Source organism: Tauraco erythrolophus, chromosome 2, assembly GCF_009769465.1.
Source record: "Tauraco erythrolophus isolate bTauEry1 chromosome 2, bTauEry1.pri, whole genome shotgun sequence".
NCBI lineage: Eukaryota > Metazoa > Chordata > Aves > Musophagiformes > Musophagidae > Tauraco > Tauraco erythrolophus.
The window spans coordinates 22113557-22137262 of NC_141466.1; the positions used below are offsets into that span (position 1 = coordinate 22113557).

Here is a 23706-nt window from a genome sequence, read left to right on the forward strand (position 1 = left end):
GATTTTCAAGCCTTGACTCTTACAACAAGCAAACCCTTCTCTCACTGCTGATACAAGCCAACATGGAGTGCCGTCCCCTAAGCTGCCTTTTTCCTTTCACAAAACACACTAAAGTGTTCTCTGGCCTTTATGTATCTTGTGATCCTTTGTTTCAGGGATGTAACACCACTCTGGTGACTATGCAGGTCCTTCAGCTGTACCACTTATCTCAACCGTTTCCCATTGTGCTGGTTTTGGCTGGAGTAGAGTTAATTTTCTTCATAGTAGGTACTGTGGGGCTATTATGTTAAATGTTAAGTGTTTTTAACATTTAAAAGTGATCTAATGCTAAGTATTTCTTTAAAAAACAAACACACCTTTCCCCAGTACCTGAACATTGTCAGGCACAGGTTTTTAGTAGCTATTTTCTCAATCTTGTCTTCTAGAATAGGGACGGCACTCAGGTTTGCTTGTATGTTGAGCCGGTCAAACAAGAAAACTTATCTCATTAATCACTTTGCTTAACTGTTCTTCTTGGTATACCTGAAAATGCCTCATATTAGCCAAACAGCTGGATACACAGTAATCAAGCAATTATATATTAACAAACATTGTTGTACATCTTACAAAAAAAAAACACAAAAAAACCCAAAACCAAATGGAAAAAACAGCAGTGCTTTTTCTGTAGCATATCTCTTACTGTTTCTGTGCCTGGTAGTAATTTTGGTTTTCCCTTTTCTTGAGAAATGAGATTGTTTCTTTTCGATTAGATTGTCAGCCTTGACTATTTATTCTTTTGAATGTGTGGTTTGGTGCAGGGAAGAGGGAATTTAGCACAAATCTGTTGGTGTGCAACAAAAAATAAATGAAAGCTCTTTAATCAGCCTTAGCTATGATCTTAAACCGCCATGACATGGCTGATTGGTCTTGTTGAAGTTGTTCTTAATATGGACCTTTTCCTTTATTTTGTATTATGGTAGCAGCTAGGAAGCCTAATAAAAAAATCAGGATCCTCTTCTTGTGAGCACCATAGAGCTAATTTATGAGTCACTGACTCAGAGCTTTGGGCAGAGCCTCACTTGCCTCTTCCTGAGGGATCTGAAGCTCCTTTGTACTAGACTGGTAGAGACAGATTGCAAGAAGGAATATAAGAGCGGAGTTATCAGCCATAACTGATTGGCAGTAATCAGCCAATTTTTATTTTGTTCCTTTGTTTAAAAGGTTGTTCTTTTTTTCCCCACACTGAAGAAAGGGCAGGTGGAAAAACAAAGGTGATGTTTTTCTACTTTCTGTTGAAAAAGCATTATCTGGCCTTTTGCATTTTAGTTTAGTCTTGCAATTTTTAAGGATCTCCTTAAAAAATAAATAAATAAAAAGCAATGAACAGTGCTATATAGAGTGACATCAAAGGGATGAGTCAGTATGTGCTGCATAGCCTGAAAAAATGGATCAAAACCTTTGTAATGAAAATGAACAAGAAAAAAAGGATAGTGAGGAGACAGTAGACATCAGGTAGAAAGTGGAATGTGGTGGGAGAGAGAGTACTTTTCTTTTTTGAGAGAGATTTTTCTGATTGAAGTAACTTTAAGAAAAAACAAACTTTCAAAAATCAATATTGAAACAAGACCCATTACGTCCTAGTTCCCTACCAAATAGAGAGAAAAAAATCAGTTGAGTCTTGGAAAATATACAAAAGCCTCAACAATAGAGTATTTACTTTAAGAAAAAAGTTTCATATCCCTGAAATGGCAATTCCAAAGAGTTTTTGCTTTCAACGTCTTTTTTTTTTTTTTTTTAATTGGAGGCAAATCATTAACAATTAAATAGCGTGCTATTAATTTGAGAAAGGAGATCTTCATTCTGCTACTGTCTAACTGGACATTACATTTATAAATAGTATTCATGATGAAGTTGCTTTTTATGTTATGCATTTTTTCTTTTCTTTGTGTATATTAAAGAAAGAGTGATGTGAGAGAGATCATCCTTGGTCCTGTTCTGCTGCATGAGGACAGAAGCTGTAACTCTCTCAAAACAAAGGATATATATTCTTTTCTCTTGTCTTCCAAGTGGTCATCCAAATGGAAGTAAAATAGAAGCCTTGAAACTGATAGAGAAATCTCTGCTCATAAAAGTGCTTGATTTCTTTCTTCTGGGATAGTCTTTGATATATCTTGACATGTCCAAACTTTTTAACTCAAAGGAATAAATATTGCCTCCTTCCACTTATTTATTTTAAACTGCAAATTCATTAACTTTCTGTGATCATTGAGTAGCCATCATCTGCAGGATGAGCAGTACTGAGAACACTCTCAGTACAAACACAACAAAGTTGCATTCTGTTCAGGGACATCTTAATATCTCCTATCAAGTATTCATTCTCTCACACATTCATAAGTGAAGTCAGGTCCCAAGAGATTAAGAGATCTTACTTTCAAAGAGAGTCCACGTTGTTTGAAAATCTCTCTTGCCTTTGGAGACTGGAGTCAGACGCTTAATTAAATATTTGTGGTTGTGAAGAAGAAATCGGAAGAAAAATCCTGAGTTCTTTTCTGTAGCTGCCTGGCTCAGAGCAAGAGTTTTTGATTCTTGGAGAAGTCAGCAGAACCGCTACCTTGAGCTTCCGGAGGGCAGACTTTGGCCTGTTTAGGTTGACAGAGTCCCTTGGGAGGTAGTCGTGAAGGGCAAAGAAGTCCAGGGAGGTTGGACGTTCTTCAAGAAGGAAATCCTAAAGGTGCAGGAGCAGACATGTGCTCAAAGACGAGCTGGTGGGGAAGAAGACCAACCTGGCTGAACAGAGTGCTTTGGCTGGAACTTACGAAAAAGAGTTTATGATCTCTGGAAGAAGGGACAGGCCATTCAGGAGGGCTACAAGGATGTTGTGAGGTTACGCAGGGAGAAAATTAGAAGGGCCAAAGCCCAACTAGAGCTTAGTCTGGCTGCTGCCATAAAAGACAGTAAAAAATGTTTCTGTAAATACATTAGCAACAAAAGGAGGGCTGAGGAGAATTTCCATCCTTTATTGGATGTGGGAGGAAACATAGTGACAAAGGATGAGGAACAGGCTGAGGTACTTAATGCCTTCTTTACCTCGGTCTTTAATAGTAAAACCAGTTGTTCGCTGGGTACCCAGCCCCGTGAGGTGGAAGACAGGGATGGGGAGCAGAAGGAAGCCCCTGTAATCCCAGGGGAAGTAGTTAGTGGCCTATTACACCACTTAGACACATGCAGGTCTATGGGGCTGGATGTTATCCACCCAAGGGTACTGAGGAAGCTGGTGGCAATGCTCACCAAGCCACTTTCCATCATTTATCAAGAGTCCTGGCTAACTGGAGAGATCCCAGTTGACTGGAGGTTAGAAAATGTGACACTCATCTACAAGAAGGGCCAGAAGGAGGATCCAGGGAACTACAGGCCTGTCAGTCTGACCTCAGTGCTGGTGAAGGCTGTGGAGCACGTACAGGACAATCAGGTGATGCGGCCCATTCAGTATGGGTTTATGAGAGGCAGGTCCTGCTTGACTAACCTGATCTCCTTCTATGACAAGGTGACCCACTTAGTGGATGAGGGAAAGGCTGTGGGTGTTGTCTACCTAGACTTCAGTAAAGTCTACCTAGACTTCAGTAAAGGCTTTAGTAAAGCCTTTGACAGTGTTTCCCACAGCATTCTCTTGGAGAAACTGACTGCTCATGGCCTGCATGGGTGTACTCTTTGCTGGGTAAAAAAATGGCTGGATGGCCTGGCCCAAAGTTATGATGGATGGAGTTAAATACAGTTGGCGGCTGGTCACATGTGGTGTTCCCCAGGGCTCGGTACTGACGTCAATTCTGCTTAATAACTTTACCAACAATCTGGATGAGGGGATCATGTGCACCCTCAGTAAGTTTGCAGATGACACCAAGTTGGGCAGGAGTGTTGATCTGCTTGAGGGTAGGAAGGCTCTACAGAGGGATCTGGACAGGCTGGATCCATGGTCAGGTATGAGGTTCAACAAGGCCAAGTGCCGGGTCCTGAACTTGGGTCACAACAACCCCAGGCAACGCTACAGGCTTGGAGAAGAGTGACTGGAAAGCTGCCCTGCAGAAAAGGACCTGGGAGTGTTGGTCGACAGCTGGCTGAATATGAGCCAGCAGCGGGGTCAGGTGGCCAAGAATGCCAATAGCATCCTGGCTTGTATCAGCAATGGTGTGGCCAGCAGGACAAGGGAAGTGATCATCTCCCTGTACTTGGCACTGGTGAGGCTGCACTTCACAAATGCTGTGTTCGGTTTTGGGCCCTTCACTACAAGAAAGACATTGAGGTGCTGGAGCGTGTCCAAAGAAAGGCAACGAAGCTGGTGAAGCGTCCAGAGCACAAGTCTTATGAGAAGTGGCTGTCGGAACTGGAGTTGCTTAGCCTGGAGAAAAGAAGACTGAGGGTAGACCTTATTGCCTTCTACTCTGACCTGAAAGGAGATTGTCGTGAGGTGGGTGTTGGTCTCTTCTCCCAAGGGACAAACAATAGGACAAAAGGAAAAAGCCTCAAGTTGTGCCAGGGGAGCTTTGGGCCCTCAGCCATCTGAACAGGCTGCCCAGGGAAGTGGTCGAGTCACCATCCCTGGAGGTATTTAAAAGACATGTAGATATGGTGCTTAGGGACATGGTTTAGTGGTGGACTTGGCAGCTGCTAGGTTAATGATCTTCAAGGTCATTTCCAACCTAAACGATTCTATTATTTTGTTTCCTTCCAGAAATAAAGATGAAAAGAAACCTAGAGTTCAAAGACTAGATAGAGAGACTTTGTAAAATTTACCTTAAAAATACAGTGAGGTAAGAAGGAAATAGTATGACAACTTAATTAGAATTAAGATTTTTATCTTCACAGGAATTAAGACCTAACATAGAGGCACATAGACTTCTATTTATAAAAATTTCAGTAAAATGTGTACTTCTCGTAAAGGAATGGAGAAGACATAGAAAATGAAAGAGAAAGTGCTTAATAATGCATGTACCTATGGGACTTCTGCTTTTATAAGGCTCTTTTTGTAGCCTTCAGCTCTTGGAACGGAAAGAGTTAAGGCTGTGAAGTTACTGTCCTCTTATGCTCTACCAGGATGTGCTGTTGTAGATGTGTGTCTGATTAATCTGTCAGTAGCAGAGTATTGAACTGAAAAAGCCTGTTTCTCTTCTGTCTCCCTTGCTGGTTGTACTGAATGCGTTGATCCCTCTAGTTTAGGAGGCAGATGTGTTATAATTCTAGTGTAAAACACACATAAAAAACATATGCTCTAAAGTTACAGTTTTGCATGTGGATACTCATGGTAGATGTTACCACATATATATATGGAATCGCAAAACCAAAATTACACTGGTTTAGGGCTTTTCTGTGAGCAGGTTAGATTTAAAGGCATTTTTGTTTTGATTTGTATTTTCACTACTTAAAAAAATCTTCCTTATTGAATCGGTCAAGCAAATTATCATCTTTAAGATGAAAGGCAAAGTGAATTCCAAATAACTGATGAACAGCTATGAAAATTAATTCCACTTAGAAAGCCATACCTGTAGTTGAGTTGGAGGCTCAGTTGTTAAGGCTGAAGATGACTGACTGTGTTGGTTTGGTTTTTCAGATCTTGTTAGCATGCCAATTATGATTCAGAGACAAACACATTATACACCTAGCTTCCAGTACCTCCCTGAAAAATCAGTTCAGAGTAAAATCTAAGAGTTAAAAAATCTTTCCATGAGTAGAAGTTTACCTGCTTAATGCATGTACTGTTACGAAATTTGAGGTGGAGCTTTTGAGTAGGAAGCCTGTCCCATTGTTATGAGCCAGACCTCTTGGTTCGCTTCCTGAGCATTCTCAGCACTGCTTGGTTTCCAGAAAAATTATGTGACTTATAAAAAATGTAACTGACAAGTTAGAATGGAATATAAATTTAGAGATAACATTTGTATCTTCACCTGATAATTTTGACTGCTAGAGTACATGAAAAAAGCTGAATGATGCTGTTTAAATCGTGAAAACTTTTTTCACAGTATCAGATAAACACCCCTGCCGTTAGTTGATCACTCCAGCCGACACAGTCAAGAGGTTGTTTGCCGTGAATGGATTGTTTGGCCTCTCCATGAAACATGAAATATGAAATATGGAAGGAAGTATTGAGAACATTTTGTGAGCTAATGAACAGTGACTCTCCGCCAGTCTATCCTTTTTGTCTGAAAGAAGACTGATAACAGGCTTTCTGTGATCGTTCTTGCTGTTATAACCAGTTCGTTCAAATTAGCTTTTCCCTCTCCTGTAGTTGTGATCGTTCAGCAACAAAACTGCTTCATCACACAGAGAGCTCTTGGCAGACTAATCAATGTTTTGCTGTGTTCAGAGGCCAGTACAAGGTTGAGGGCTTAATCTGTGATGCTTACTAATATAATTTCCCTTTTGATCTTCTGTGGATCCAAAAATTTTAAGAATTCTGTCTGTAAGCTCCACGTTGCTTTTGTCTTAAGCATTGCAGAAGGGCCAGCTCTGTAGGATGATGACTTTCTGTTGTGTGGCAAGGCTTTATTGTCCATCGAATAAAGATTATAAATCTTCTACCTGCAGTTCCTATTGTAATGCAATTATTTGATGATGGATAAGTGACTGGTACAAAGTATATAGGCAAAAGCATCTATAGGTCTTCAGCAATGTATTTTAGTGGAAGGACTGTCAGAGGAAAGGATTAGGTTACAGCAGTAGTACACAGTAAACTGTCAAGATCTTCAACCTTGTGCTTTCCCTGTGTATAACAGATCTGTCTCATTGTATGCTTACGTGGGTCAAACTGAAATCTTCAGTGGCTCTGGTGTTAAGAATAAAGGAGCCTGGACTACAAATGCCACGTCTCAATGGCTCTCCTCAAAGACAGATGTTGTGAGAGGACTGCTGCTTAAACCTGCAAATCTCTGTCAAGATCCAGTTTTTCACCTCCCCACTCCCCTCCTTTCTTTTAAAGAAGAATGAATTGAATGCCTATCCTTCAACTTCTTTTTGGAGGGCTTTTTAAAGTCACGACTTGAGAGGTACTGTTCTTTTTGTTACTGAGAGACTGTTTGTTCTGGGTTTGAGACTGAAGCAAGAATCCTTCACCTGCCTCTAGATCATGGTAACCAACCTCCCATTCATGGGCCTTGATGCCCCTTTTGCTGGAGTGCTTCAGAGGTGAGGAGGAACTGGTTTATGGAATCATAGAATAATTTGGGTTGGAAGGGACCTCAAAGATCATCTAGTTCCAACCCCCCTGCCATGAGCAGGGACACACTCCACTACACCAGGTTGCTGAAAGCCTCATCCAACCTGGCCCTGAACACTTCCAGGGATGAGGCATCTACAACTTCTCTGGGCAACCTGTTCCACTGCCTCACCACCCTCAATGTAAAAAATTTCTTGCTTATCTCTAATCTAAATCTGCCCTCTTTCAGTTTAAATCCATTGCCCCTTGTCTTATCACTACATGCCCTTGTAGAAAGTCCCTCTCCAGCTTTCCTGTAGTCCCCCTTTAAGTACTGGAAGGCTGCTATAAGATCACCCCGGAGCCTTCTCTCATCCAGGCTGAACAGCCCCAACTCTCTCAGCCTGTCTTCGTAGGAGAGGTGCTCCAGCCCTTGGATCATCTTCATGGCCCTCCTCTGGACTTGCTCCAGCAGCTCCATGTCCTTCTTGTGTTGGGGACTCCAGAGCTGAACACAGTATTCCAGGTGGGGTCTCAAGAGAGCTGAGTAGAAGGGCAGAATCACTTCCCTCGACCTGCTGGCCACAGTTCTTTTGATACAGCCCAGGATACGGTTGGCTTTCTGGGCTGCCAGCACACATTGCTGGCTCATGTTGAGCTTCTCATCCACCAGCACTCCCAAGTCCTTTTCCTCAGGGCTGCTCTCAATCCATTCTCCTCCCAGCCTGTACTTGTGCTTGGGATTACCCCAACCCACGTGCAGGACCTTGCACTTGGCCTTGTTGAACGTCAAGGGAGACGAATCAAGTATGCTGCCTTCATAAACACATTTTTAAATGCTTACTTTTTAAAAGTAAAGAAGCCTTGTTTCTGAGACTCTGTAGTTGCTCTTCTGTTCGGATAACTGAATAGATACATACATGCCACATGACATCATGTACACATTCACTTTTGGTCAAGTATATAACCAGCAGATAAGTATCCATCCAGTCGTATGGTGAGATGTATGCGTGTACCTCTGGCCATTTGGTAAGAATGTACTGATCACACGAGTTTCAGTCATGCAATGGAGAACTGACTGCGGTCAGTGACCTGTTTAGGACCAGCATCCTTGCTCTGACAGAAAGTCTGGGCAGCGTGGCTCCCAATCATTCATCGTTTTATATCCTTTATCACGCTCTTGTGGATTCATCTTTTCTCTAACGTAAGGCATAAGATGTTTTCTTAGGTCATTTTATATGAAAACTGTTTTAGGCCTTTTGTCATTACTTCTGGTCTATTTTGAACCTCCGTTTCCTGTATCTTGTCTAGCTCCTGAGAAGCCTGTCAGTCATCCACTCCTGCAGAGCCCTTTCCGGATGCCTGCTGTCTTTGTGAAACCACATAGTTCTTCTCTCTATTTCCTTAGCTGTCTGCACTTAAGTAAGGCAACTCCTTTCTTAACTATGGCTATATATTCTTTGCTGCCTTCACTGAGTTTCTCAGGTCCCTTGGACTGGTGCACGTGACTTAGTGTTGCAACAAGTTACTTGGAAGGCTTTGTGTTGTCCTGTCTAGATTGTGTGTAGATATCTTTATTATTTTTCCAGATGTTATAATGTGGGTCCTGCATGATCAAACATGCTTTCCCATATTTGCACTGCATGCTAAACTGCTTTTTTGCTTACCTCTGATCACTGGAAAGTCCTCTTCTGATGTTTAGATAACAGCTCTCAGCCGGGCTCATTCATGTAAGAGTGTGCTCTGTTGCACATGTGCAGACGACTTGCTGTAAGTGAGTGAGCACTGCTCGAGGCCCTCAGTCCATAGTTCACCATGCTTTTGGATGTTTAACCAGTTACTGCAGAATCATTCAGCCTAAATTCAGGCAGGTCAAAGCTGCCTGCAGATACCTTCCATAGTATTCAGTAGTCACACATACAAACAAAAGCCAGACCTGAAGAAACAGAAGAGTTATGTTTGACCTACTTGCACAGAGTTTGAATTGAAAGTGCATGGCTGTGTCTCTATCTAGACAGACTTCTAGATGTATTCCAAACACTTCCAGGAAGACAGAATCTTTGACAAATTATGCTTTACGCTTCAAATTGTGTTCATTGAAACAAAAAACTTTATTTTGCAGCATATTTTTTTTTTTAATTATTTAACTCATTGAACCATCTCACTTCTAGGGCAGATAAGCAAAACTGAAGCAGCAGGCTACAAGTAGTGTGGTGAAGGACAAACTCCTCTTTGGCGATGATTAGGTCTTAGCTTAACTCACCAGCAAGGCTGGAGGGCTCGACAGGGAGGCAGTGCCACACTGGTAAACTGCATGGGCCTGCTTCTCCCTTCTGCTGTCACCAACATGGCCAGGGGATAAATGGGTCACGTACCCCTGCCCAGTCAGTTTTCAGACATATCAGTGCCCAGTGAACTGGCCGTGTTGGTCACCAGGTGGTTCTTCCTAGCCCAAAGGAGACGCCTGAGCAGGGTGATCTAAGGCAACTCTAGAACATTCCTTTCAGTCACGGGCCACAATTGGATCAGCTACAACTGGCCATAAAGATGCATCTCCTTATGTCTGATACCTGTCTCATTGCAAAGGGTTTCCTCCTCTCACTGGAAAACTACAGCACGTACTCTCTACTGCAGCGAGTGTACCTGATGTAACGGTCTCAGCTGCCTGTAATTGCCTTGTTACTGCGTCTTAACTTAGGCTAGGCATTAGCATATTTAACTACTTCAGTGAGACAGTGGTTTGCAGGTAATTCATCTGCAATATTTGTCTTCCAAGGACTATATAACATCCACTTTAACAAGGTGAATGCTCTTGATTTTGTAATAACAACTTAGTGTGTCCCTGTAGAATATCAACCCTCTTTGCTTTTTTACTAGCTGTTCATTTGGGAGCGGAGGAATGAGTTGCAAGGCAGTAATGTAAATCCCTGATGTCACATTATTGTCCTTTTTCTTCACAGAATCCAACTCGTGTTGCAGTCATAGAGACTACAGTTACTGTGCACATTTCCCATTTTAAAAAGTGAGGTTTTTTCCAACAGTCTGGGGATTCCTTTTTATGAAGTCTTGTTTTTCTTTAGTAGGATGGTTTCATTCTGTCAGACACTAAAATACAAATGTTCCAATATTGTTTTGGTGTTATACTGCAGCTAAGTTTTTGTTCACTAAAACACTTCTGCACGACTTAAAATCTTAAAACAGTTTCCCTGGTGTATGTTAGAGTTCACTGTAGACTATATTTTCTTTGTTTTACCGGGTATCAAAGCATGCTTTCTCTACAGAACTCTGAGCAACAGGAGGGACTTAGCAAGATTTTTGTTCAACATGAAATCTCTTGAGAAGGACAAAACTTTGGACCTCAGCTTAAATCAAGGTTTATCATGCAATTCATTCACTCAGAGACAGGATACTAAATGGACTGGATTGTCTGAAAAGTTTGTGTTGTAGCTGTATGAAAAGTAGAATTTAATTGGCTAATCTATCACTTTGTATAAAGAGACAGGGAAGTTTTCCTTGAACCAAAACGGCAATTAAGAGATACGAGCTTTTATGAATGTACTAGGCCTGGCTATACTCTTATTACTTTTAATGGGTTTAAAATGACCGTAGCCATCTCACTGCTTCCTCAATTATTCTTTTTTTTTGAAAAAAAAACCTTACTGTAATTACAGCTCGACTATGATCTACTTCCATTATTCTGCTCAGCTTTTAATATTATAAAATAAGCCGATGTGCTGTTTTATTGACACAAACATTATATTATAGAGTTTCATGAAAGGATCTATGCACAGTTTATTTGTTTATACTTAAAAGCAAAGACACGAACTTTAATTCAGGAAAGAGGCAGAGAGTGTGCCAAATGTTATTTTAAGGGTTAAAAGCTTTGATTTCATGTATCAATAAGGATTCTGATTTTTCAGCATAACTAATGTATGAAGCTTATAATAGTAAGTTCAGATGATAGATTAGGTTGTAGGTATAACAAGCATATTACATATCTGATCTAGCCTTGCTGCTTTTTCTTTCTGCTAGCCTCTAAACCTATTGCAAAACAGTAAAATGTGAATAAAAAAGTAGTGGAGTCTTTCTGTCTGAACTCCAATGCTAAGACTGTGGTACAGAGTGAGTAAACTGAGGCAATTGATGTTTCAGAGAAGTGGACTTCTGTTAGTGAGTGTGATATTCAAGAAGGTTGGTACGGAAAATGCAATTTCATTCTTCGCAAACCCAGAAGTTAACATTTTAACTAACTCTCTGTAGTTGTCCTTTGGTGGTGACAAGCTTCCGCAGAACAACACTTCAGGAATGTTGTTTCTGAATTGACAGGGGAAATCTTGATATTGAAGTTTATTGTACTCATTCAAATAGCATAATTTTTATTCTGAGGGAAGTTCCGGGCTTTTAAGGAGGATGCAAAACTTTTCACTTTAATAAAAAGTAATTTTTTTTCAGAAAGAAAAAAGAATTATTTTATAGCTAAACAATAATTGGAAAAAAGCTATTAAAAATAAAATTGAACTTGAAAACTTAGTGCAGGGTCTTTTGACTCAGCTATGACTCCCTGTTCGAAGAAGTCTATACAAGTGGGGGCTTGCAAGCCCCGTTGGCAAGAACCTGATGTGCTCGGCGGCGTTGGCTCCGAGCTCGTGTGGTGGAAGCACCTCTGTAGCAAACATCTGAGAATTCCAGCAGCCCCTTAGGAAAGCTGATGAAACAGTAGCCAGAGTTCTGTCAGTATTCTGTGTGTATTTTGCTAGAAATTCCTCAAAACCAGTATGTTAACATGTCCATGAACTGGCATTTTTCCTCTGCAGCCTATGAAACCGGAGAATTCTTTCTAAGTTCTTAATACTGAGTACATAGTCAGTCCTTTCTGTAGCTGTGAGTACATACTCAGTCCTTTCTATAGCTTCACCTCTCCTGGTCACTGCCATTGTTTGAGAAAGAGGAAGACCTTGCCTTAAGACGTTAAAAGGTTTTGTTTCAGGAGGTAAAGAATTTACATTATGTTTGATCTTGCAGGAATTCTTCAGTGGGTGAAGCTGATAGATAACTTTGAGGCCGAGTACGAGTATGTCACCAATGAAGGAACGGTGTTCACTTTCAAGACAAACCGCCATTCTCCTAATTACCGGTTAATCAACATTGACTTCAGTGACCCAGAGGAATCCAAATGGAAGGTTCTTATACCTGAACATGAAAGAGATGTTCTAGGTAAGAGTTCATGTCAGGTAAAAGACTTTCTATTCTGCTTTTTTCAAATTAATTCAGTAATTAGTCTATTGAATGATCTTGTGCAGACCTTCTTATTTTTTTCCTGAACAAAGTTCAGACTTTGTTTAGGATTTGCGATTAAAAGACTTGCTGAGACTCAAGAGATCCAGGATCCATTTCTCTCTCTAACATCCTGTGTGGCCATAGTGAAGTTGCTTCATCTGTCCTTGTTTTAGTTCTGTGTTTGTAGGAGACAAGGGGAAAGTATTTTCCTGCTTCATGTCAGTGTAGTAAACGTTTACTAGACAGTCAGGGATTACAGCAAGAGGGACTTCGTAAGCAGAAAGAAGGGAAAGAGCAAACCTGGCAGTAGTGCAGCACATTGTGAACAGAGTTGGTCGGAGTTCAAGATAGGATTTTCTGTTGTTCTGGGAATAAGAATAGACAATGCTTGAAAAAAAGCCTCAGGGCATGGAATTCTCTAAGTATACAAGCGAATTCAAAACATAAATCTTTGGTTTTGATAAAATGAAGGTGTATTTTTTTAATCCCAGCATTTTTGGAAAGTTCTATTAAAACTTAGAATTTGTTTCAGATAATACGTAAAAACCTCCTCTGATCTGTTTTTTTTTTTTTTGCAGATGTTTTGTGTACATTTATGTAGTCTGTTCTCCATACAGTACAAGATACAATTATGATTTATCTGACTAGTATAATTATAGCTATTCAAAAAGACTTTTTTTTCCATCTTTATATGAATTCATTCATGTTTGCCACTTTTCCGGTAAAGAGCTGCTTTGTAGCATAAGTAGAATTCTCTCTGCATTTCACAATGTGTCTTGCATGATTTCTGCCACAGCCTTAGACAAGGTGTGTCCCCAGTAACATAAATGGTGACTCTGAGCATGCCCAGAATTGTAGTAGTGTTGCAAACAACTGAGGTTTAGAATATTGCAAGAATTTTGGTAAACAACACCAAAGTAGCAAATTAGAGCTTAATGAGACACAAATCTTTTCCTTATGTGAACTCTTTGGATCATGAACTACCTGCATCCTAAATGAAGTACCTTTCAGGTCCTAAGCAGAGAATAAATAATAGGTGTAAGTGAAATATTGCTTCCAAGTCAAGTTTCTGATTGCATGCAAATTTGCTGACAGTCTGTGAAGCCATGCTTAAGTTATGAGGAACAGCAATTCATAAAGCAGGACCAAGTTGAACAACTGACTTAAAGATGGTGAGTGTCCAAATGGAATGGGACAGAAACATGAGATTGACATGAAATGTGGTTACCATGTGTCGGTTTACTTGAGACGTAGTCTAGGCAGCCAAAGGAGCTTTGACCAGTGGCTGTATAGACACTGGCTATATATTCCTTCCCAGTAAGATTAAAGGACATATCTGCTCTTCACTACACTGCGGTATTTAGCTCAACTCCGTTTTGGCTTCATTCTAAAGGCAAAGTCATGCTAAGTTCATGTTCGTGCACATACAAAAAGAATTACAATGTATGTAACACTCCTTTAATGGCTTACACATGACAGCCTTGACTATACAGACATGACAACTGCATTTAGAAAACCGAAAGTTCGGATAAATGGGTTTGCTGAGGGCACTGGCCTTCAGACTGTAAACACAACAGACATTCAGCTCTTAAACACTTGAAGGCAAACATAATCTGTCATATAAAACCATCAGGAGTCTCTTGTGTTTCATTAAGCTTCTACTGAATTTGAATGTGAAGCCAGAGTAGGCAATCATATGTCCACCTCTCTCTCTCTAGCTTTTTGGAGTGGTATGTAAAGAAATGGGATTAAATTCGCAAATGAAGTGTCTCCATAAGAAGATGTGTTATAAATAGATCTTAGCGCTACAGTAAAGTAAGTTCGAATTGTTCAGTTGCTTCTTTGTGGCAGATGCTTGCAAATTAGTGTTGTGTCCTCAGCACTAAGATAAGAGAATTTTATCATGTGCAGGAGGTTGTAGCCCTGAATAAATTAAAAACACCCACTCTGTCACTTGATGAAGTCAGCAAGCAAGCCAGCCTCTATGTCATGTTGTTTTAATAATTCCAAGATATGGTTTAGAAAGACATAATTATAGCAGAAGGCAGTTAATAATTCATTGTCTTGAAAACCTTGCAGTCAAGTCAATTTGATTTTGTATGATCCAGAGATGACAATGTAATGAAACGCCTTCTGAGAAGCTAGGACAGCAGTGATTCAAAGGGTACATGAGTATTGCTGCTTGTCCAATTTTACATGTGTGTGGGAGTGACTCTTTATCAAGATGTAATTAGCTGTATTAGAATTTCTTTATAAACATAGTTAGTGATGCTCTAGGTCACAAATGTGTTTTCTGGGTTATATAGATATTCGGCTCAAAAGTCTCCTACTCTGATGTGATCTGCCTGGTAGCTATAGCATTCTTCATTTCTATGTGTTAACTTAGATTCAGTTTCATAAAAGCTGCACTGTGCACATATAGAAATAATAAGTTCAGGGTTAAGAATTATGAAGCTGTGCCAGTGTCCCTTAATGACGAAAAGCGAAATTCCACAAAGTATCATAATGGATTCTTAGGGAAGATGCTATAGGTAATATAATCTAACCAAGATTATCACTCTCTACAATTACCTGAAAGGAAGTTGTAGGGAGATGGGGGTCGGTCTCTTCTCCCATGTTATGAATGACAGGACGAGAGGGAATGGCCTCAAGTTACACCAGGGGAAATTTAGGTTAGATATCAGGAAGAATTTCTTTACAGAGAGGGTTGTGAAGTATTGGAACAGGCTGCCCAGGGAGGTGGTGGAGTCCCCATCCCTGGAGGTGTTTAAAAGCCATGTGGATTTGGTGTTGAGCAACATGGTTTAGGGATCCTGACAGTGCAGGGCGAATGGTTGGACTCAGTGATCTTGAAGGTCTCTTCCAACCAGATGATTCTATGATTCTATAAGAAATAAACACACATGCCTACAAGGTGGTGTGAATGTCATTTGGTTTCTTCAACATATTCTTCAAGATAGACCTTTTTTTATTGGCTTTGACCTTTTTGTTTTCAGAACTGTTTGTAAATGAGCTAAATTGGAAAATACAGGAGGAAAAAATACAATCATATTCCTGCAATGAGGTTGTACACACACCTCGTTTTACAGCTCTGTGCAGTAATTTCACACAGAGTTGAAGTAAATTTAGATCTCTACTCTGTGAGCTGAGGGGAAGAAATAAATGACAACTATTTTAAAATGAAATTTAAGGGGGGGCCTTAGAACGTATTGGGGTGTGATGAGACTCATTTCCTCCACTTTGGAGTTTATTTATAAAGTGTTACTTTTAATTTTCAGGGAGTATAAAATAGAACCATAGGAGAGATTCATGTTTAATGTTGAACCAGTTCTTTAAATGACCACATAGCTGCAAGTAGGTGTGCTGAATTAGTTAAAAGGCAGCTATGAAACCATAAATGCAGACTGATCATCACAGACACTGCAACCCTAGTTCTAAGGCATAGGTTAAACCTGCTCTCTTTAGAAGGTTAAATAATTAATTTTGAGAACTGTGACCCCCAAAAAAGTGCCCAATACTGATAGAGCAGGGCAACTTGAGAGTAGCAGTTATATCCAGCCCTGTACTTGTGACAATGAAAAGAAAAACAGAAAATCTCCTGAGTAAAGGAGGGCTGAGAAATAAGACATATTCCTGAATGTCTCATAGATGAGGTGAGTGATCGTGAACAGTTCTTTGAATCTCAGTTGGCCATTTAACAAGCAGGAGCAAAGCTAACAATGCTCCTGTACCTTGTACGCATCTGCACACCTAAACTCAGTGCACGTGAAATGCTTCCCTTCACTCAGCTAGAATGTGTACTCTGAGTAAAAAATAAAGTTTTTCTTCATACCGTTAACATGCTAGTGAATTCATAAATGCTTAAGAGTTCAAGGAGGGGAGTTACTGCAACTTAAAATGTGTCTTTTGGCACTGTAGCGAAACCAGGAGGGAAAGTCTGGAATGAGTACCACAAAATTGTTGATCCTGAATGACAAGGATGTCCATGGGTGTGAGTAGTCCCTCATGTTCATCTCAGCCATCAGGAAGCTTGTGCACTCCGTTACCCCGTGGTGTTTTTCAGAGAACCCGTAGCTTTACACACTTGGCGGTTTAGAGTAACCAACGAGGAGAGGTGCTTTGCTGGACCTTGTTCTCACCAACAAAGAAGGGCTGGTGGGAAACGTGATGCTCAAGGACAGCCTTGGCTGCAGTGATCATGAAATGGTGGAATTCAAGATTCTTCGGGAAGCAAGGAGGGTGCACAGCAAGCTCACTATGCTGGATTTCAGGAGAGCAGACTTCGGCCTCTTCAGGGATCTCCTCGCTCAAGTACAATGGGATGAAGCCCTGGAGGAAAGAGGGGCAGAATAAAGCTGGTTAGTATTCAAGGATCACCTCCTCCAAGCTCAGGAGCGGTGCATCCCAACAAAGAGAAAGTCAGGTAGGAACACCAGGAGGCCCACATGGATGAACAAGGAGCTCCTGGACCAACTCGGGCACAAAAGGAAGGCCTATAGGCGGTGGAAGCAAGGACAGGTAGCCTGGGAAGAATACAGAGTGATTGTCTGAGCAACCAGAGATCAGGTTAGGAAAGCTAAAGTCCTGATAGAGTTAAATCTGGCCAGGGACATCAAGGGCAACAAGAAACACTTCTATAGATATGTCAGTGATAAAAAGAGATCTAGGGAAAATGTAGGCCCTCTCCAGAAGAAAACGGGGGACCTGGCTACCCCCGGGATATGGAGAAGGCTGAGGTTCTCAATGACTTCTTTGCCTCAGTCTTCACTGGCAAGAGCTCCAGCTGCACAGCCCAAGCCACAAAAGGCAAAGGCAGGGACTGGGAGAATGAAGAACCGCCCACTGTAGGAGAAGATCAGGTTCAAGACCATCTAAAGAACCTGAAGGTGGATAAGTCCATGGGACCTGATGAGGTGCATCCGCGGGACTTGATGAGGTGCATCCGCGGGTCCTGAGGGAACTGGCAGATGAAGTTGCTAAGCCACTATTCATCATATTTCAGAAGTCGTGGCAATCTGGTGAAGTTCCCACTGACTGGAAAACGGGAAACATAGCCCCCATCTTTAAAAAGGGAAAAAAAGAAGACCCAGGGAACTACAGGCCAGTCAGTCTCACCTGTGTGCCCGGCAAGATCGTGGAGCAGATCCTCCTGGCGACTATGCTAGGGCGCATAGAAAATAAGGAGTTGATTGGTGACAGCCAACATGGCTTCACGAAGGGCAAATCCTGCCTGACTAATTTGGTGGACTTCTATGAGGAGGTCACAGCATTGATGGATAGGGGAAGAGCAACTGACATCATCTACCTGGACTTATCCAAAGCATTTGATACTGTCCCACACGACATCCTTGTCTCTAAACTGGAAAGACGTGGTTTTGATGGATGGACCACTAGGAGGATAAGGAATTGGCTGGATGGTCGCACTCAAAGAGTTGTGGTCAACGGTTCAATGTCCGAGTGGAGGCCAGTGACGAGTGGTGTTCCTCAGGGGTCAGTATTGGGGCCAGTGCTATTTAACATCTTTGTTGGCAAGATGGACAGTGGGATCGAGTGCACCCTCAGCAAGTTTGCAGATGACACCAAGTTGTGTGGTGTTGTGGACATGCTGAAGGGAAGGGGTGCCATCCAGAGGGACCTTGACAGGCTGGAGAGGTGGACCTGTGAGAACCTCATGAAGTTCAACAAGGCCGAGTGCAAGGTCCTGCAATGGGTCGAGGCAATCTCAAGCACAAGTACAGGCTGGGCAGAGAATGGATTGAGAGCAGCCCTGAGGAAAAAGACTTGGGAGTGCTGGTGGATGAGAAGCTCAACATGAGCCAGCTATGTGCGCTGGCAGCCCAGAAAGCCAACCGTATCCTGGGCTGTATCAAAAGAAGCGTGGCCAGCAGGTTGAGGAAAGTGATTCTGCCCCTCTACTCTGCTCTCTTGAGACCCCACCTGGAATACTGTGTTCAGCTCTGGAGTCCCCAACACAAGAAGGATATGGAGCTGCTGGAGCAGGTCCAGAGGAGGGTCACAAGGATGATCCGAGGGCTGGAGCACCTCTGCTATGGAGACAGGCTGTTGGGGCTGTTCAGCCTGGAGAAGAGAAGGCTCCGGGGTGATCTTATTGCAACCTTCCAGTACTTAAAGGGGGCCTGCCGAAAAGCTGGAGAGGGACTTTTTACAAGGGTGTGTAGGGATAGGACAAGGGGCAATGGCTTTAAACTGAAAGAGAGTAGATTTAGATTAGATATAAGGAAGAAATTTTTCACTCAGAGGATGGTGAGGCAGTGGAACAGGTTGTCCAGAGAAGTTGTGGGTGCCTCATCCCTGGCAGTGTTCAGGGCCAGGTTGGATGAGGCTTTGAGCAACCTGGTGTAGTGGAGGATTTCCCTGCCCATGGCAGGGGGGTTGGAACTAGATGATCTTTAATGTCCGATAATTCCTCTAGTCCAAACTTAGCTATGGAAGAATTCTATGTAGCCTGTTGTAGTCATCAGGGTCATCACTGTCATCTTCAGAAAGAAATGGGCAGTACCAAGGATAATTCTTCACACCTACTTGCAGTACCTATGAGTGCGTCCAAGTGTGTCCATCTCTCTCTAATGCCTGAGCCAAGAGGCTCAAGTGGAAAAGGCAACCTCTATGTGTTTATTGTTTAGTAAATTAAGTCCTTTGCCTTATGCGTTATTGTAAGTATGCTGGACAATAATTGAAAAATTCAGGTGTGACTGTGAGAATAACTGCTCTATTCATTGGTATTAACCGAAAATAAATTGACCCTATACATTGGAGAGGTCTCAGATGGTTGGCTTTTGTAAAAAAACACTTGCGTGAGGGAAACCTGCTCAGCAAGCAATTCATAGTATCCCAGAACAGGGTATCCAAAACAATTGGGTGAACTACATTCTTAGGTAGAAAGGTGCTTATTTCTACCCGCAGTCCATAAGGGGAGCCTACAGCAATGATGTCAGGTTTAGCTTTTAGACATGTGAAGTTTGCAAGCACACAATCATAAAAGCTTCCAGGAGGTACAGAGGCATGCGGGATACATTCTGCAAAGCATGAGCAAAACCAAGGAGGCTGACTGCTAATGCAACAAACTCAACAGCATCTGTGGTTCTCAGTGCTGAGCATAGGAATAATAGAGATTCAACTTGTAGCTTGCAGCCAAAGAATAGCTCTTGTGAATAATTCAGCATTTTTTAGCTTACTGTGTATGTAAGTGTTGGTTCTTAGTGTCTTTTTTCTCCTGCTCTTTCAAGTCTGCTTCAGTGTTTTGCTCTGTTTTGATTTTTGCATTTCTTTGTAGCCTCCATTACTGTAGATTTTGGAGGCAGTTAGCAATGCATCAAAACCAGTTATTATACAAGTATTATACACAGAATACACAGAAACTGTGTTCCTAAATCTTACGGAAAAACTTAAAAATATTTTGCATTGTTTTCTCATCTATTATCTTCTGAGAGCATCTAATTTGTAAACCAAAGAGGAGATGGAGAGTTAATATTACTGCTTCCTAGGCAAGTTTTCCAATAGCAGGAAGCCCCATGTAAGCCAGCAGCCTTACCTCTGAGTAATTGAATCTTTTTAATAAAAGAGTAATATCTCTTCATAAGATGTAAGTTGAAGTATATTTTTACTGTAATAATGTACTTCGACTTTTAATGAAAACATCCATTAAACTGCAATGCTTCATGAAATGAGTAGTGAGGATTTAAGGGTCATCACAATTTAATTTTAAAATAAAGATTGCTTAAGTAGTATTTTTGCTGAAGCAAAACTACATATTATATACATTTGCAGTTGATCTGAGAGTGTCTGTAATCTATTTTGTGAAACTAAGTGTCAGGAAATTTTGAGAGTAAAACTGAAGGTTTCAGTTACAGATGGAGAATACCAATGGGGTCCATGGGATCTCACACTTATTGCAGAGCCATTAATTCTGCAGGCAAAAATAGTGTGTTACTGTAGGGATGCTATTTTTTTAATTCGTATTTTTTGTTAATAAACCAGTTATAGAATCATAGAATCATAGAATCATAGAATGGTTAGGGCTGGAAGGGACCTTCGAAGGTCATCTAGTCCAACCCCCCTGCAAGGAACAGGGATATCTCCAACTAGATCAGGTTGCTCAGGGCCTTGTCCAACCTGGCCTTGAACGTCTCCAGGGATGGAGCATCCACCACCTCTCTGGGCAACCTGTTCCAGTGTTCTACCACTCTCATAGTAAAAAATTTTTTCCTAATATCCAACCTGAACCTACCTCCCTCTATTTTAAAACCATTACCCCTTGTCCTATCATAACTGGCCCTCCTGAACAGCCTCTCCCCATCTTTCCTGTAGGCCCCCTTGAGGTACTGGAAGACCGCTATAAGGTCACCCCGGAGCCTCCTCTTCTCCAGGCTGAACAGCCCCAACTCTATTAGCCTGTCCTCATAGGAAAGGTGCTCCAGCCCTCTTATCATCTTCGTGGCCCTCCTCTGGACCCTCTCCAACTGGTCCATGTCCTTCTTATGTTGGGGGCTCCAGAACTGGACGCAGTACTCCAAGTGAGGTCTCACAAGGGCAGAGTAGAGGGGGAGAATCACCTCCCTCGACCTGCTGGCCACACTCCTCTTGATGCAGCCCAGGACGCGGTTGGCCTTCTGGGCCGCAAGAGCACATTGCCGGCTCATATTGAGCTTCTCGTCCACCAGTACTCCCAAGTCCTTCTCCTCAGGGCTGCTCTTGATCCATTCACCACTCAGTCTGTATTTGTGCCTGGGATTGCCACGACCCAGATGTAGGACCTTGCACTTGGCCTGGTTGAACTTCATGAGGTTGGCACGGGCCCACCTCTCCAGCCTGTCGAGGTCCCTCTGGATGGCATCCCTCCCTTCCAGCGTGTCGACGGCACCACACAGCTTGGTGTCATCGGCGAACTTGCTGAGGGTGCACTCCATGCCACTGTCCACGTCACCGACAAAGATGTTGAAGAGGGCCGGGCCCAACACGGACCCCTGAGGGACGCCACTCGTGACCGGTCTCCACTTGGACATTGAGCCGTTGACCACTACTCTCTGAGTGCGGCCATTGAGCCAATTCCTTATCCACCGAGTGGTCCATCCATCAAACCCATGACTCTCTAATTTAGAGAGAAGAATGTCGTGCGGGACAGTGTCAAAAGCTTTGCACAAGTCCAGGTAGATGACATCCATTGGTCGACCCTTGTCCACCGATGCTGTCACCCCATCGTAAAAGGCCACCAAGTTGGTCAGGCATGTGATTATACATGTGATTGCTGGCAGATTTGTGCAATGACTATGTAATAAATATTTTAAATTACTGCATATTCTCCTGGTTAATACAGCCAGGAATTACTCTATTTCAAAACATGTAATTGGATATAACAATTAAAACGTACAAAATTTATTCTGTTCTCCAGCCTCACTTAAGAAAACATCACTCCAGAGCTAAAATTACACATCAATTACTAATTTATAAGTAGTGTTATGTTGTGCTGTATCTTATTATTTCAGGTGATGGCTTCATGGTTGAAATTTCAGTTAGTGTTGTACTGTGGGACTTTGATTAGAAAATTCCCAGATGGAAGCTCATAAGGGAGTTAGAAAGTCCCGGGGTAAAAAAAGACTGTCTTCAGTACAACTCTGTGAATTCCAATTTTGCTTTTATTGGACTTAGGGGAACTTGGAAAGAAGTGTTAAGATGTGAATAAGATAAAATAGTGTAAAACTGAAATTCAGTCAATTTTGCCTTGCTTCTGTTTTGGTTTTGATGTTTTTTTCCTCCAGTTTTGGTATTTTAAACTCCCTGTCTCACAGCGCTGCTTTAACATTACAGCATGCCCCAGTCAGTCCTACCTGATTTTTCTTGCTCATTTGATTCCATCTTTTCATTTTTTGCTTTCAGCAGATAAGAGGAGACCTTGTCCAATGCTAGTGCCTTGCCTGTGATTTAGATTTCTAGTCTGACTTGTTAGGAGAGAAATTGCACATACGTAGTTGGAAGAGGATAAAAATCAACACCTCACTTAGTTCTACAAACAAAAAAATGTCCCTCATTCCCTCATTCTAAATATTTTTTTCTTTACTTTTAGCCTTGTTTGATTTTTTTCTTGCCTGTATTTGATTTGTGAATTGATGAGAAGTCGAAATGCTTTTTTGCAGAGTAGAGTAATTAGTCTCTTAAATGACAGAAATGCTAATAGAGATGAAGAGGTTTCCATCTTTTTCCTTTCTGTGTGAGTAAATAAATAGATTTGTCACTAAGGATCTGAAGACAGTGGCACAGGAGACAGGAGAGAATATGCCCTATCCCTGGAAGTGTTCAAGGTCAAGTTGGATGAGACTTTGAGCAACCTGGTCTAGTGGAAGATGTCCCTGCCTGTGGCTGAGGAGTTGGAACTAGATGATCTTTAAGGTCCCTTCCAACCCTAACCATTCTATGATTTTATGTTACATTATATATTCTGGGTGAACTGGAACCCTAAAGAGTTTCTACACTTCACAGAATATAAAGATGGGGATTGAAGTGAGATTGAAGTGAGTCCCACTCAGTAAAACTGCAGGGACTTTTGTAGAAATTATCAGCCCAGACCTTTTTTCTTTTCTTTTTTTAAAAAAATAAAAATCAGTTTGAATTTTCCAAAATCTGACTGAAAAAATTAGTAGTCCATTAAGAAGTTGACATATCTCTAGTAATTCTTCTGAGAAACAAACTCAGAATGCGAGAAGTTCTGTGAAGCAGAAGCTGTCGTTCCTGCACAGCTGCCCAGCCGAGGTGGGCAGCTCTGCTGGGGCCCAGGACTGCCAGGAGAGGCATAAAGAGGATGAACCTCTGCAGAGAGATTTGGTCCTTTTGCCAGATTGAGTTCACAGTGCTGCGTCCTGTTCCTACTACCTTACAGTGTCAAGAACGTTGTTTGACAACATCAGCTTCTTGAATAAACATGGATTTTTTTGAAAATGGTGTGTTGATGATATCACCTCAGACTAGCTCTTTTCTTACACCCAGTAGAACTTACTTACAGGAATAGCCTCCTGAATACTTAGGCAATAAACCCAAGATTAATAGTAACCTCTAGGTTCTGTACTTTAATGTGCAATACAGGATGACGTGTCTTTTTGTTCTTACTAGTTTAGCTTGAGTCTAAATCTTACTGATGGTTTTGATTTTCATGCATTTCCATAACTATTGCTAGCAAAGATCAATGTTTTGCTTGGGTTTTGCATTGAAATATGAGATATTTAAGCACTCCAAATGCATAAGCATCTTGGTTAAGC

The 23706-nt window shown here is 41.6% G+C and overlaps 1 protein-coding gene across 1 annotated transcript in view; it reads left to right on the plus strand.

Annotated features, from left to right (window-relative positions):
* PREP (prolyl endopeptidase) overlaps nt 1-23706 on the plus strand; it is a 120406-nt gene that overhangs the window by 53258 nt on the left and 43442 nt on the right. Inside the window, exon 8 of the mRNA XM_086608147.1 lies at nt 12185-12376. Coding sequence (XP_086464273.1) covers nt 12185-12376 — 192 coding nt within the window. The remainder of the gene's footprint in view (nt 1-12184; nt 12377-23706) is intronic.